Source organism: Pinus tabuliformis, chromosome J, assembly GCF_031772625.1.
Source record: "Pinus tabuliformis cultivar Carrire ecotype Pingquan chromosome J, CPIR1, whole genome shotgun sequence".
Taxonomy (NCBI): domain Eukaryota; kingdom Viridiplantae; phylum Streptophyta; class Pinopsida; order Pinales; family Pinaceae; genus Pinus; species Pinus tabuliformis.
Window position 1 is genome coordinate 1649702307 of NC_142295.1, and position 17415 is coordinate 1649719721.

At 38.0% G+C, this 17415-nt stretch overlaps 1 protein-coding gene across 1 annotated transcript in view; it reads left to right on the forward strand.

The window, feature by feature from the left end:
• LOC149233871 (chromo domain-containing protein LHP1-like) overlaps window positions 1-14140 on the forward strand; it is a 55580-nt gene extending 41440 nt beyond the window's left edge. The window contains exons 5-6 of the mRNA XM_089379874.1: window positions 13434-13494; window positions 13682-14140. Coding sequence (XP_089236000.1) covers window positions 13434-13494; window positions 13682-13729 — 109 coding nt within the window. The 3' untranslated portion in view covers window positions 13730-14140. The remainder of the gene's footprint in view (window positions 1-13433; window positions 13495-13681) is intronic.
• The last annotated feature ends 3275 nt before the right edge of the window (window positions 14141-17415 follow it).

Here is a 17415-nt window from a genome sequence, read left to right on the forward strand (position 1 = left end):
AGACAAGGGCATATTTGTGGGTTATAGCGAGACCTTGAAAGCTTATCAGATTTATATTCCTGCGTAGAGGAAAGTGGTTGTCATGCAGGATGTGAAGTTCGAGGAGGAGAGAGCTTTCAAGAGGTCACGAGAGTTAGAGTATCTAGAGTCACTAGACCCTTAGGAGCAGTTGAGTCAGTCACAAGGATCTAGTGGTCAGGGATCAAGAGGTACATTGATTACAGTGTTAGGTCCATGAGTGAGCAATGGCTCTTAGAGTCAGGTGGGTGGTTCTTCAGGCAACATGCAGGGCAGTCCACAGAGTAGTTCACAGGGTAGTCTACTAATGGACAATTCGCATAGTACTTTAGCTTCTATAGGCACGGATTCAGGCATGAGGTCAGTTGGCAGGCCTTCAGGAGTTCAGGCTTCTGATGATGATGAGGATTCTTTCACTCCAGTGGGACAAGTATCCTCAGGGAAGAAGAAGCCCAAGTGGCTTCAAGATACCTTGTGCGAGGCCACATCAGTTGCTGGGCCAAAGAGACAGGTTAGAGAGAGTAAACCACTTGAGCGGTTTTGTAGTTACATGGCATTGGTAACAAGCATTGTTGACTCTGAGCCTTCTAGTTATGAGGAGGCAGCCATCCAACAGGTCTGGAGAGAGGTCATGATGGAGGAGTATTCTTCTATTATGAAGAAAGATGTATGGGAGGTAGCGCCGAGGTTTGAAGGTAAATCAGTTGTTACTTCCAGATGGCTCTACAAGAGAAAGCATGCTGCAGATGGCAACATCGAGAAGTTCAAGGCTCGATTTGTGGCGAGAGGGTTTTCACAGGTAGAGGGAGTTGACTATGAGGAGACCTTCGCTCTTGTAGCTCGATATACATCTATTCGCTCCATTATATCGATTGCAACAGAGATGGGTTGGAAGATCCACCAGATGGATGTGAAGATCACATTTGTCGATGGCTTCATTCAGGAGGAGGTTTATATTGAGCAGCCGCAGGGCTTTGAGGTTCATGGGAAGGAGTCCCATGTGTGCAGATTGAAAAAGGAACTCTATGGCCTGAAGCAAGATCCCAAAGCTTGGTACTCTAGGATTGATACATACTTGCAGTAGTTGGGTTTCACAAAGAGTAAGGCTGATCCGAACCTATACTTCATTGTGGTGGGTGAGGAGACTCTGATTCTGATGTTGTATGTTGATGGCTTGCTCATCACTGGTGCAGAGAGACTCATTGAGGGCTGCAAGAGAGATCTTGCTTCCAAGTTTGAGATGAAGGGTATTGGCTTGATGCATTATTTTTTGGGATTGGAGGTGTGGTAGGAGGAGGGGCATCAAGGGAAGTACATTGTGGATATTCTTAGCAGATTGCACATGGAGGACTGCAAACCCATGTTTACACCTATGATCACTAACTGGAAGAAGCTTCACGCTTCTGGATTTCGAGTTGGTGGATCCTACTCTATACAAACAGCTGATTGGTTGTTTGATGTATTTGGTCAACACTCGACCAGATATATGTTTTGCAGTTAACACTATGAGTCAGTTCATGCGTGAGCCCAAGAGAGTGTACTGCATGGCTGAAAAACACATTCTTCGTTACTTGCAGGGGACTGTGGATTTTGGTTTGGATTATAGACAGTGTGATGGAGTGAGACTGGTAGGGTACACGGATTCAGATTGGGCAGGTTGTGCTGCAGATAGGAATAGTACTTCCAGGTGCTGTTTTGGGTTGGGTTCGACAATTGTGTGGTGGATCAGCCGGAAACAACAGTCAGTTGCATTGAGCTCAACTGAGGCAGAGTATATGGCTACTAGTTTGGCTAGTTGTGAGGCCATATGGCTTCGCAAGATGTTGTTTGGTCTATTTGGTCAGGCATTGAGACCTTCAGTAATTTACTGTGATAATCAGAGTTGCATAAAACTCACGGAGAATCCAGTTTTTCATGACAAGTCAAAGCATATTGAGATCAAGTATCACTTCATTAGAGACTATGTCCAAAAGGGAGCTATCAAGCTTGAGTACATTTCCACAAATGAGCAGGTAGCAGAGATTTTCACCAAAGCCTTTCCACAGGGCAAGCATGTCTACTTCAAAGACAAGATGGGAGTGGTGAGGAACACTTTCCTCGGTAAGAGGGAGTGTTAAAATTTGGGCACTAGAGGACAAGTGGTTCCCTGAGGCTTTGATCTTTGGCCTAGGGAAAAGTGTCCAAATTTATTTTTTACTTTTCTCCTAAAGTGACTTTATAAGTGGTAAAGTCAATTTAATTTAAAAGTGACTTTATAAGTGGTAAAGTTACATTCTAATTTAAAAGTGACTTTATAAGTGGTAAAGTGACATTCTAATTTAAAGGTGACTTTATTGAAGTCAATGAAGAATTAGAAAGTGAAAAAGTGACTATGGAAATAAAAGGCTAAGTGGGTCTTTATTTAAGTGGGTGAGTATTAAAATAGAAAGTGAGAATTTAAGGCACATTTATTCTCATCCCTAGATCTAAATGAATCTCAACCATTAGATCTTACGGTAACCCAAAAGGACATCTAGAGAATAAAAGGAGAAGAGAAGAGAAAAAGATCAATTCATTCTTTCATGAGCATTTGAGAGAGAGAAAAGAGAGCAAGGAGAAAATTTCTGAGCAGTGAGGAAGTGAAGGAGAGCAGCAAGAATATATCTCAACAAATTTGGACAACATTTATTGGCACACATCCCAAGGCAAAGCCGTACATCAAGAGAAAGAGGGACAACACAGAGATCGAGGAAGAGGGACAGCATCAAGGGCATGAATTTTGAAGCAGATTTGGGCATGAATTTCGAGGCAGCCGTATTGCTGAAATCCACACGGTCCATATAGTCAGTACAACAAGTTCTGGGCACATTTTTCGAGGCAAGCCATACAACATTTAATGTTGTTTTATTGCTGTAAAAATTTCTGTTTTGGTTGTTCACTGATTGGCACGATCTTCGAGGTGGAGTTCAAGCACGAAAATCAAGATAAGTTGTAATTTGTGGTTGCTGGAATTTTTACTGTGTATTTCAATTTCTTTGTAAAAGCATTTTCAGAATTAAAGAAGAGCTCTTAAATTGGTTTTCCCCAAGAGTTGTAGGGGGCTTTTCCAGGGTCACATTGACCAAAAATCACTGTGTTATTTTTTGTGTGTGGTTGCCATAATTTTGTTGTGTTTTATTTTATGCAATTTCAGCAGTTGTGAAATCTTTAAATCTGTGTTTTCAGAAAATATTGTCATTTCCAGATTTAAGAATTTTTATCATACGTGGATTTAAAACTAAATGCATGGAGTGATAAGGAAAACTGATAATCGGAGTGGGGGTTGAAATTTCTTCACTAAATACATGGCTAGTAGGTTCTTTTTTTTGGCATCCTTCTTGCAACTCTTTGCACTCAACCTTGGATATAGCTTCCAACAATTATTTTCGTGTGACCATCAATATTACAATTGTGTAGTGGCTGTTTGGATCCTTGCATTGATGTTTTGTGGATGTTGTTTTCTTTCCCTTTCCCTTTCAGTTCTTCTTTCCTTCCTTGGAAGCATGTTTGTGGTCTTTTTGTTTGGAACCACTTGGCTGTGCTTTGTTATTGCTTATAATCTCCAAATACCATGCTTACACATATGCTTCATCCACTTTCCTAGGTTTAAAGAGTATTACTTTCTTTTGTAAATGACTATGTTGAAACCTCAAATACTTGAGGAATATGTTTGGGTTCCTGGGACATATACTCAACATAATTGTAATTTTTAGAATTTAGTGATGCACTTTTGTACACTTTTCCCTTGCCTGCGCTTAAAGTGATACCAATGATTCCATGAGTTTGCTACATACCCAATATGGTAGAATTGGGATTGGATGAGAGTTTTAAATGCATTTGACTTATTTCTTGAGAGATTGATCACTATCTTAAGTGTCTCTATGTGGCTTTCCCACTAGCTTAGTGCATGACACTTTAATATCAATTGGGAAAATTAAATCTTTTGCTCTTTTCCTATGTTATGGACATTGAACTAAACTTGTAATTATTGCAAGCATTCATTCAATTTAACAACAATAATCTCACCTTAGTAGAGTTCTATGCTGGCTTTTGCTTCCATTTGAAATGGAAATTTTGAAGAGGTGATGACATTGAAACTTGGTTTCTATTTCTATGGTAGTTTTCTCAACTAATTTTCTGGGTCTTTATTATCTCCGAATTTCTCGTCCAATCCAACTTTTGAGTGAGAGCCAACAACCTTGCCAAAAAGGTCCAAACTTGTTCTCTAGAGCCACCATTAGGAGGGCCATGTTGCAAGAGATATCAATGACTTATTCTTATAGATTCAAAAATCTATCCTATTGTTGATCTTGAGGTTATTACGACTATACACGTTTGCCATGACTAGGGTTTTGAGACTTCATTCTTAAGCCAATTCTTGGATCTTGCAATTTCTAGCAAAACCCCAAGGAAAAATGCTCCGAAACCATTATGATTTGTAAACTGCCATGGATATTTTGTTGAAATATGTTAAAATTGGCAACTAGGGCCAAACTCCATGTGGGTCATCTTATTAATGGAAGCTGATATTTTTCTTGTATCCCTCTCATCGAGAGGTGTAGGATTGATCTGAAGATCATCCGATTCCGATAAGTATTCATGGAGATATGAATTTATTTGTGTTATGGAACAACTCGTCAAGGTCAGCCAAGAACCAAATAAACCCCACATGTGCTCAACGTTTTAGTATAAATAGAGGTGGCCTTCAAGTCATTTCAACACACTTGGGATCTCTTCCTCTCTCTACTTGTCTTTGGGTTTTGGTAGGAGGAGAGATCCTAAGGAATAATGTTGCCTTGATCCAAAGGGCAGAAAAGCCGAAATTGTCGAAACTGTCGGGAAAAGCCGAAATTGCCGGAACTGTCGGGAAAAGTCAGAACTGCTGGAACTGCCGGGAATAGCCGGAATTGCCGGGAAAAGCCGGAATTGCCAGAACTGTTGGGAGAAGCTGGATCTGCCGGAACTGTCGGGAGAAGCCGGAACTGCCGGAAAAAGCTAGAACTGCCGAGAACTGCTGGGAAAAGCTGGAACTATCGGAACTGCCGGGAATAGCCGAAATTGCTGGAGCTGCTGTGAACTGTCGGAATTGCCGGGAATAGCTGGAACTGCCGGGAACAACAGGAACAACCAGGAAAGCTGACACAGAGGGTAGAAGCCGGAATTGTTGAACTAGCATGCAACCACAAGCATGCAAAGGACAAGCATGCTAGGGACAACAAGCAAGCTAGGGATAACAAACAAGCAAGATGCAACCAACACACAGGTCAGTATGGCAACATGGTGCAGCAATGGCACATAATGCAGTACAGTGATGGGTACAGTCATGATTAATGAAGCATGATGAGATGCAACATAGTGATGATGGGTGTAGCACGGTGAGGTGCAACATGATTACGAAATGCAGCACAACGATAGGTGAAGGAGTCACCTTGGAGAATCAGTTGAAGCAACATGTCTTCAACTGATCTCATGTATCATCTTCTTAGAGATGATCTATGCTCTTATCTAGATAAGTCAAAGTGTTGACTTCCGTTGTAAATGTACTATCTCTCTCTCTCTGTTGAACTATTGAAGAACATTATAAGAAGAATTGATCAAGGGTTTCCCCACATTGGGGTTTGTATCTGGCTAGCGCCACATCTTGTGTCCTCTTGTCTTGGCTTGTCTTCTGCGATTTATGTTTATGTTCTATCTGCAGTTAATGCTAATGTGATTGCTAATCTGGAAAAGATATGGAGCTAACTGTGAAAATCTAAATAAATTGCTCTAAGCATAGAACATACCTAAAGTTAACAGAATAGTTTGTCATAGTGGTTGTTACAATAGTTTTGTATCTTTTATTATTGAATTTATTACCTTAGATCTCAAATTTAATATTGCTAGCGTAGCACTCTAAATTATAGAAATTAGTAAAATCAAAATGAAAACAATATGCAAATGAACACAACATTCACACAAATGATCACAAGGTGCAACTCGGGAACCTCAATATAGGGGAAAGCCTAGCTAGAAGGTGAGGCCTATGCTGCACTTTCTTTTTCTTAGTTATGAAGTGCAAGTACACATAAATGAGCATTCACTATGGAATTGCCATGGACATTGTGGCATGCATCATTGGTATTGAATGCTTTACCTCCTTTATTAAGCTTCAATATCTTGTTTCAATTTCTCACTCCTAGATGCTTTGCTCAACTATGGAACTATAACAATACCAAAAGAATGGAACCCCTTCCTTTCGTAGTGGCCCAAAATTCAACATAGCTTGATAGCTATTTAGGGTTAGGGTTTTTGCTTACCCCATGCCACAACTAGTGTTAGCGTTTTGGACCCTCTAGAATGTTCTTGAAAGTCCACATGTCTAGCCCCACAAGTGTGAATAATGGGGATTGATGTGGCATCCAGTTGATACCAAGATGGTCAATAGGGTAGGTCAACTTGCAGAAGGAATACATAGATGATTTTTGCATTGTTGGGAAGCTTTCAATGAGTAGAGAAACCTTGTGGGTATGGGAGCTAAGCTTGCAAAGTTTTGGCCCCAAAAAGTGTCGTTTGATGCTTCAAACTGGCTTTGGAAGTTTTGGATCCAAAATCACCAAATTGGAGCCTGACCCTAAATGGGCCTTGCAAACCAATTCTTCCAAATTTTAAACCCCAAATGTACCAATATAGATAACAAATTATATAATGATCCGTTATGGACTATTTCTAGACCCCAAGATGAGCACCCCTAGGTTGGCAAACAAACCAATTCTAGGTGGGTGTCAGAGTTGGACTCTAAGCCTCTCTTTACTTAGAGTACTATTCCCAACGTTCATTTGAAAAGACAGTTTTCCATTTAGAGATTCTTCCACTCGACCTTGGGTTTTAGGAGTGACTGGCCTCTTCAATCTAAGGCTTCTTCCACGATTACACAACCATGTCCCCTAGATCCTAGTTCTCTAGTTGAAATTATCAGGTAGCATGTTGGCCCTTTGCAGTGATTGATGATTTGTTTGAGAATCCTTGTATGCTCTCCCTCATTCACTCTTTCCCTACCATGTCCCATAGATCCTAGGAGTTCTCTAGTTGAAATTATCAGGTAGCATGTTGGCCCTTTGCAGTGATTGATGATTCGTTTGAGAATCCTTGTACTCTCTCCCTCATTCACTCTTTACCTATAGATCAAACGTGTCTTGGAACCTTCTCTTTATATTACCTGCCACAGTTTTGTTTCTGCACTTCTTATTTTTTACTTCTGTTTTTCTAGGTACTTGGTGCTTTTTCTACCATTTTTTTTCTTTTGATAGAATAGCAATAGGAGATGCTTTCACACTTCTCTATTGTACTTAAACTTGAGGTACCTTTGAGTCCCATTAACTTATTAACTTACAATTCTAGCCATTTGTTGGATAATAAAATTATATATCTTATCTTTATCTAAGTACCCATTTCAGACAGAATACTTGTTTTCCCTTGCCAATTTGCCCTCAGCCTTGATGAATATCAATGATTACTTAATTAAGGTTGCTTATTGTTAATTAGGTACATCACAATTGACATGCTGCCCTCAAAGAAAACCAGTGCTCATAGTTGAAAAACTGTTTGCTCTTTATGAAAATCAAGTCTTGCAATTTCCCATGCCTTTATAACTGTTCACGTGCAAGAGAATGTTACACACCAGCAGAACAAGTGCCTACATATTGCTGAGAGGTGGGAAACGGGTGCCTACAGGTTAAAGACACCAGCCGCAGTTGAGATGATGTCCACGAAGTCAAAGTGAAAAGTTTGTTTTTCATAACAATTAAAATACAGGGTTAAACTGTCTTTCATATGCGTGATTGGGGTGAGGGTTTAGGTGGAGATTGTTTAAGCTATGAATTCCTTGTCTTTTTCAAGCATTTGGGTTTCTTGTGCTGTGTGGCTACCCGGTCTCTATGGACTCAAGATGCTCTCGACAAAGGAGGCATGACATGGTACATTCCATCCAACCTAGGGGCATTTTATCTCCATTGGTTGTACAGAAAATGTGGATTATAGGGTATTAGCCAACCTCAGCTATGCATGTCTCTATAACATTGATTATTTGACTATAAGGTTTATGGGAATCTATAAAATGCTGCTAATGGAGGGAGATCCCAAAAAGCTGAAGTCTTTTTTCCCTCAGAAAATTAGTTTCTATGGAGAGCATAATGAATATGCATTGTTGCTAAAGGATTTATTGCACTGCATATGCAATGCAAACTTGTATATATTTTCTTTGTAGATATAGCTCTGGAACTAGAAAACAGGTATACAAGGACTTGGGACAAAGATAAAATGTTGTCATTGCAGGTATGCAAAAAGTTTCTTTGTGGAAAGGTCTAATTGTGATGCAAGACCATCATTGAAATTGCTAAGTGCGCGATTGTACTAGGCAAGCATGACACATGCAAGCATCATAGGCAAGCACTGAATAGATGGACATGACACAGGGGAGACTGACAAAAGTTGTAACATGGGCGCTGTTATCGCTTGGGAATTCCCACCTTGCAAACTTAGAGAAATCTGGATAATATTAGAAAATAGACTACTGTCAGCTCACTTATCTCCTTTAACTTCGAAGTTAGTGCTTGCTAACTTCAAGGGGGTATCCCAAAATGTTTTAAAGTGCTAATACTCGAAACATTAAAACAAAATAAATTTTGTTGTTCTGTATTATTCTGGCATTTTAATACAGCAATCTAAAACTCGTCCCCAAATGTAAAAAATTGACAGAAAACAATGCAGAAACTAGTCCAAGCTATGGGCGTGAATTCCAATTAAAGTGTATGTGGATAAATGATAAATTAAGGTGCAAAACAGAAATTACAGCAAGCTAATGACTGTTTTAATGCTGTCTTTGCTAAAATAAATGCTGTTTTAAAGTATTTTTTATGCTTTTAAATGTATTATATTTTTCCAGTGCACAGAAATTGAGAAAAGGTTCCTCTTTATTTTTGCATAAAAAAGGAAATTAAAGCAAGTCAAGTTTGAAATTTAACAAAAAATTGAATAAATCTAGCAAAGACTGCCTGGTTTTTGTGTAAGATCCCTAAAATGCACAAATTTCTAGATAAAGAAGTGGTTTTGTGTTTATGTAAATAATCAAAGACTAAACATATCAATCAGTGCCTTATGGAGTTAAGAAGATGTATTGAAGAAAAGGGAATAGGAAGGACAAAATTATCCTTTTCCTACTGCTAAAATTCTATCAAGATAAAACTGAAAGCAAGTAAAGTCTATGAAAATTATAGATTGATAACTTCTTGGAAAAGACAGAAGAGATGTTGCCCAAAAACTTGATTTTGTTTATTACAAAGGGACTACAGGATGATCAGCACTCCTTGACACGTCTGAACATAGAAGATTTCTCGAAGATACCCTGATCCTCCTTTGCAAAATATGATAGATAGAGTCACAACGCTGCAATCTCAAATCCAACTACCATAATTTTCTCAGTGCTAGCTCCCAATGCCACTCTCCCAGTGCCACCTGCAAGAGAAGATATACTTGTATATGGCTAATTTTCCATTTTAATGCACTTTTATCATGCCTAAACAAGGCTGTAAAATTGTTTTAAGAAGAGAATCCCCTAATTTCAGAGTACGAATAGGTAACGATAAAAAATAGGGCGGTGGACTAGGCTAATTTTAGGAAGGAAACACTTAGAAATAGCAATTAAGGTCAACCGTGTCACAATTAGTAACCTCCTAATATTAGGAAGGAAAATGCTAAGAAATATCAATTAAGGACAACCGTGTCACAATTAGTTACCTCCTCACAGGCTAATTATTTGAATCTCAAAAATCAGTAAGTGGCTTCCCAAGAGGGTGAGTAGGGTTTTAGCCTTAGAATGGTAGTGCATAAGGCTTAAGGAAGCTGCACCAGCTTATCAAGGAGGGCACACCATCTGAAGTTTTGTGAGAACATTTCAAGGCTTATAACATCCCAAAATTATAACTCAAGGGCCCACTGAGTAACCTCTCGACATGCCGAAATGCAACCAGTCCCAAAAATTTGAAAGTGCTTAGGAATGTTCAGAAATTTGACAATAATGTTGTATGCCGTATTGGGTGTCCAAAAGTAGAGTCACCTTGCTAAAACACACTGCTAAAATAGCACCACTTTGGAATCAGATGAAACTTGAACCATGGGCAAATCTCTGATTTGGGTCAATGGGACCACTTTCAAACACTGCTAAAAATAGAATTTGTTAAAAGTAACAACTTCTCAGATTTGCTTAAAATTTGAACCTGACCGTACTGCTTGGGGGGTCCTCAACCTCCCATAGTTGCTCTCAATATCAGACCTAACCTGCAAATATGGGGCACCTGTGCTATTAAAACTCTGTCCATCATATGTACCTGTAAATATGTTTGACCTGTGCAATAAGCTGTCCTATCATCAACCCCTAAATTCAATGCTTCATGGATGGCCTGACCAACCAATCCATCCTGTAATGTACCCATGAGAAAAATAAGATGGGCACTAAAATATGATGTTGAAGAAATCAATCAGGGTGTTAGCAAGTGCAACAAAGGAAAAGTGTAGTGTGTTGTTTAGGCACAAAAAGGAAATACCCAACAATCTGAGGAAGGGAGTGTGTGGAAAGATGAGGTCATTGGGTTTGCGGAGGATGCCACAGGATTGAAAGAACAGCATGATGCATGCACAATGGGCATGTGCAGTAGGGAGTGTGCTGGGAATAGTGAAAGGTTATGGTGGAAGTTGAAATGATAAGAATGGGTATGATGGTCATTGGTCACAATGAAATTGAAGAGACAAAAAATTTGAAGGTTGGAGTGGAAGCGGAAGAGAGAAAGGGACCCGGATTTCAGGAGGAAGATAAGAGCCAGGTTTGATACAAGATGCAGGAGCAAGATCAAGGGTCTGAAGAAGCTGGACAGTCAACGAAGGAAGTAGAAGGCATTGTTGTTGTCAGAGTCAGGATAGGGAGTCCATAGCCAGAGATGGGAGCTGACCGAGAGCTGACCCAGAGCCAGAGTAGTAGAGCAGTGGTGCAGACTGTAAATCCATAAAGGTGGTTTAAGTTCTCTTAATGAGAATGATTAGACATTTTTCCTTATGATTGTGAAATCTAGCTCTTGTGCCCACTCCGAGTGATGTTTGGCCATTTATGTTGCTGTAGCATATTTTGGTTTTAATTTTGTGAGTTAGAGTCTGCTGCACTTAGTCTGCAGAATTTGAGATATTGGTGAATTGGCTTCATTGTGCTCCTGATTGTGCCCAATTGTGAGTGTATTAACCCCGAAAAGGTGAGTTTGGTCTGGATTTGATCAGATAGATAAGATTATTTTATTGATGTTAGATGGATGATCATAGAAGTAGGAAATGGGACGGAAAAGTACATCCAAGGACCAAAGTACAAATGTGAGTATGTGAAAGCAGCTTCTAGATTATTATCAAAAACAGAGGATGAAAGCTTGTTACTAACAACTAACAACTAGCTAAAAAGCTAATAAAGCTAATAAAGAAGCATAAGAACTGAGACGTATAAGTACAGAGAAAGATGTGAAAAAGCATTCAATGTAGATCAAAAGCGATAATATAAAGAAGTGCTGGAGCTGGTTGCTGAGGATGAGTATGCAGACCCATAGAGAATCTCCCCATCGGAGTGTAACATGTAATCTGGAATAAAAAATCAGAGAACATATATCATAAATGTGTTTGTGCTTGATTATCTGAAAAATCAGAGTAATACAGAACCTCTGATGTTTATAGCACAATTAAAAATGTAGAAGTGAAATATCAAATAGAATTTTGACCTAAGATGTAAAACTAAATCAGTTTGTACACAGGAAGTGTTTTAGTTTTCTTTTAACTCTTTTTGTACTTGATATTTCCATGTTTGTATGTGATCAGCTTTTAAATTCTTTTCATTGTTGTTAGTTTAGTTGTTGGAAGGAGGGCAGGAGAGGGGGAGCCCAGCTCTCCTAATGTCCAAGGCCAGGTCGAGGAAAGCTGTGATGGAACCCTGGCTATACTGAATGGGGGGTGCCCTTTGCTGAGGCTATCTAGAGCTGAGATGTTTACCGGACTATCTGCAAGTTTGGTGGGGTGTAACATGTAACCTGGAATGACAAATCAGAGAATATACATCATAAATGTGTTTGTGCTTGATTATCTGAAAAATCAGAGTAATACAGAACCTCTGATGTTTATAGTACAATTAAAAATGTAGAAGTAAAATATGAAATAGAATTTTGACCTAAGATGTAAAACTAATTCAGTTTGTACACAGGAAGTGTTTTAGTTTTCTTTTAACTCTTTTTGTACTTGATATTTCCATGTTTGTATGTGATCAGCTTTTAAATTCTTTTCATTGTTGTTAGCAGTTGTTGAACATAAACTTACTATTCCTTTTTGGGGCTGCCTTACTCAATCTCGCATTGCCATTGTTGCTTGAGTCCCATTGACTGAAGTTTTCATTTGTGGACATTAAAATAATTTATTTATGTCTTCATTTCTTTCTATTTTATTCATACTTATTTACTGATATTGGCCCAATATTGTGAAGTTAACAAGATTCAAGAACACAGAAAATACAAATTGTCAGGAAATACCAAGGGTGTGCCCTTTCTGAAGTTATTTCATTTCTTGTGATTTGGACTTTTTCCATTAGGCGTATTACTCTGCCCTTCATAATGTTGCGCAGGTCAGCGATCATGGATGGGAATGATTGAAAGAATTCAACCCCACCTTTCAATATAATGCTTTCTAGGGAAATTTATTGTTTTTGATGTATCATGATTATTTACCTTTTATTCACTATAAATGCTAATATTATATATAGCCCGACTCCAATGGGGGAAACCTATCTTGTGTAAATTTATATTATGTTGGGAAACTTATCTAGTGTAATTGTATGTTATGCAGTCTTCTATTCAACTCCCTGGAATGTTGGGGCCAGTCAAGCCCATTTTCCCAAACGCTACATATATTGTTGATTCCTATCAAAATTATTTGTGATGACATCATCCTTGTGAAAGAATTACTTTTGCCATGAAATAAGCAAGTTGTTTAATCTGCATATTTAATATTGACCAGGGAAACCTAGAGTGAGTAATAACTATCAGAGAACTTTGAAATGAGATTATGAATGTACTTTTGGTCTTTGGCAATGAGAAGAGCATTTAAGAAGAAACAATGAAGAAGAGAAAACTGGATTTTACTGCTACATGGGTAAGATAAAAGGATACCACTTTGAGTGTGGAGTATTTATTTCTCACACTGAACAGCAGTTCACATACTTGTAGAAAATTATCTTTTATGGTTTACAGAATATGCAAAAACTCTTTGGAATGCAATTTTTAAGATGTTATAGAATTTATTTCATGAAGCACGGGTTTTCAAATAATTGTTCAGTGTTATATTGACAGAGCTGACGGCCAAGAGGTGGTGGTCGACAACAAGTTCTTGAGGGCAAATAACCCATTGTTGGTAAGTGATATTTTATTCCATCCTTTTTTAATTATATACCTATTGGTTTATATTGCATGTGCTGACATTTGCCTTGTTCCTTGCCCTGTTAATTATTTTTGTACAATTTGTTAATGTGTTTGCTTCAAACTGTTGTACTTCTCTATTAATTCTACAGCATCTAATTCATCCTCTACCAACCTTACAGCTGATAGACTTTTATGAGCAACATCTTCGGTACAGCACTGCACAGTAGAGATATACGATATACAAAGCAACCTGATCACAGCTGGAAAGTATAATTGTTTCGTGAGTATCTTTTAGTAATTCTAGGTTCCTGCCTTCTTGTCCTATAGTTAGTGTTATTTAAAGAAAATTTCTCAAAATTGCTCTCAGTTCCTTCTGTAGAGAACTGTGGGAGATGTTAGTGTTCTGTTCTGGAAAATCTGTGGTCACATTTTTACCATAAGCTGAAGGTCACCAAATCATGATTTCAAACAATAAACAAGTCAGTTCTATCATGTATTTACTTTGAACTTTCATGGCGTTTGATGCATGTAATGGAGTTATTGTCAATCAGGTTTAAGGGATAGTTAGATACACATTTTTGTTCATTGTAATCTTATGGATATTGCACAGTAACTTAAGGTGGATCCTAGATTCTTTATTTTTCTGAGTATATGTGTTTTTGTATGCTGATGTATATTTTGCAGTAGTCAGGACTATGGCTTGAAGCATTCTGTTTGGATAGGCGTGGGAAGAAAACTTCATATAAAAGGATAAAATAGTTGTGTATAACAAGCGTTGAAAAGTTTTGATTGCATTGAATTAGTTAATTATGATGGATATATTTGCAACATAGAATTAGTCTCTTTTTCATGTTTAATTTCAAATTTTAGTTAGTTTTCTTTCTCAAACCATGGGACTGTGGTATGATTATCATAATTATTGCCCCAAGGTGAAGAAAATGGCTACCTGAGAGAGTAAGGTGTCATAAGTGAAATGGCTGCAACTTGCAGTTGAATCAATATAAAAGGAGCTTACATGTGGAGGTAACAGAGATACTTTACAAGGAAGTAATTCCACTTAATATGGAGAATGGAATTTGTTTCAGTTTACAAGGAATCGATTATACAATTTGGAAGCCAAAGAAAAGACGAGATACGCTAGTGAAAGAAACCCCATTCCAGCACCACCGTCAAAGTAGAGATCCATTAAGAGGGGGAATTTACCAACTAATGAAACTGTACAGAAAATAAAAGTGGGAAGTGATCGCAAGTAAACTCTTGAAGAAAAGCAGTGCTGAACATCCATTTGATGGCTAATCAAACACTGGATGATATTGTAATAGTTTCAATCAATGAAGTTACTAAATTATGTTCAAATTAGTGATAATCTGGAAAGATCAGTGATTTATTTTGATTCTTTTAAGTTAAAGGAATGAGTTGAGAGAAGCCAACTTCTTTCTCAGGTTCAAATGACAGCTTCCAGTTACTGAAGTGGTTGCTTGAAAACCCCCTTCCTAAGGAAGAACCCAATTTGTTCATTAAGAAGAGAGCAGGGCAACTGAGAGGAGAGGACAGGAAGAGGAGGGTTGGTTGAAGGATGTGTTGGAAATGGTTGGCAGCCTGAATCATTTAAGAACGACCATGGAGGCAATATAATACAACCCTCATTAGGAACTTTGGCACCTGAAGGTGTAAATGAAACTCAATAAAATTGGCTATTGGTATGTGCAAGGCATGGTCGATGGCATCTTGATGTGTGTATTGATGTGAGCCCTTGGATGAAACCAAACTTACCCACATGTCAGTAGCAAAATTTGATCAGTCGATGGGAAACACCGATTGTGGTAAACCTTAGTGGGTAAAAGATAAAAACCCTTCACTTTACACGAGAATGGACACAAGAATATAGAGGAAACCCTTAATATAGGGTAACATCATCAATTACTTCTTATTGAAGTAATCAGTTCATAATGCTTGTTATAATAGAATCCTTAACATATCTCAATACAACGATACTCTCTCATGAGTATACTTATATCTGCATTACATAATTACCCCCTTTAAGTACCTCCCTAGGTACTTAATATTATATTAATTATCCTCTGTAGGTACTTTACATTCCATCTCCCATCACATGTTTCAAGGATGAAACATGAACGTAAACCATGTAATATGATTTGTTAACCAATGTAGTCAACTGGTACCAAACATGAGCATCTGCCCATTCTAATGAAATTCAGACATGGGGTCCAACTTCTGCCTTGCCACTTGGATCTTGATTATGGTTGTTCCTTTCGTGCCCTGCTGCTGTTTTGCAAGTCTGATATCTCCACTCATTACTTCTTGTTCTGTGTACTGGGTGGTCCAAAACAAGTTTTGTTAATGCTTACAGTCTTGCCTTGATGATTGTTGTTTTTCGTGGTGGTGATTTGCAACTACCTTAGCTATTGGTTTTAAACTCTTTGACCCGTTAGTATAAACTCTGTAGATTATTCTTCCTTTTGATGCCCTTCTTGGGGCTCTCCTTCGGATGCTTTCGTAGACTCTTCTTCTCATTCATCTGTAGAATTTTCATTTGATGTGTTTGTAGGTGCTGCGATTAGTTTTCTTGCCTGGACTTCTTCAGGAGTCTCCTTTGGTACTTGTTTAATATGGTAAATATCCTGTAATGTGATTTTCTTTTTCTTGTATTGAAGCTTAGATCCATCTTAACTCCCGGATCTACCAAGCGCCGAGAGGGATCAAATCTCTTTGATCCCTCTCAGCACTTGGTAGATCCGGAGTCAAGATGGATCTAGGTTGGTTTAATTATTAATAATTGATAATTTTGTTAATTTTATTTTTATTTTTATGTAATTTGACATAGTCAAAATGTTTTTATATATATATATATATAGTAATGTAATTTGACGGAGTCAAAATGTTTACATAACATAACCTAACATTACAATATCTCTTCCATACTGGGCTGGAGAGCGCCTCTGAAGCTTGAAAAACTTCTTGTACACATTTATATTAATTGTACTCGCTGATTCCATCCAAGGATATCCAATCAGAATATGTATGTGATCCATATTCATAACATTGATTTCATGCAAAACATATTTATCCATTTTAATCATCAAATCTTAAAATATTTGCACATTATCACCCTCCACCTATTAGCTGTAGATATGTTTGGTAGGGACCTACAATATTTTAGCGAAGTTCACATTAAATGAAGTTGTGTGGTGTGCTACGATTTATAGAAATAATGACCTTCTCCCGCTGAAGACATCCGTGAACTTGTAAGAGGGGGTTTGCACATGAACATAAACCCTTAATGCCCTCTTTATCCTTCTTGGCATGAACACTTGTCTAAAAAAACCTTTTCATATCCTGCATCTAGAATTCTCAGCATTTCCTCAGTGTCAAGTGATCGTAGCGTTATACCTTAGATTTAAGTATGTGCATGTTCCCCGTGTGATTGGAATTGGTTCCTCAAAACCCTTAATGAATTCTTTAATACTAGGACATCAGCTTGTCATGTAAAAGACATTGTGCTTGGAAAAGTTTGAAAAGAGAACTAAGGTTTTGTGTAAAACGCTTACTTTAAATGTAGCTCCTTTTGGTGCCTAGGGTTTTGAGTTGTCGAATTTTATATGGTCTTGTATTTTTTATAATGCTCATAAAGGATTTTATGATGCCATCTTGGAAATGATGATACAACCCCTTTGCATCTAATGGCATTGGTCCTATTGCAATTAGGTTCATTAATAGAGAGATAATCACATTACAAGAATTTCAACTTGAAATGGGTGTAACTTCTATGATTCACTATTATGACCCCAATTCTGAATGCCACAGATGCTTTGCATCTAATGGCACTGATTTTGTTGTAATCTGGTTCATAATCATGCCACAAGAATTGCAATTGAACATTGTTAACTTTTTC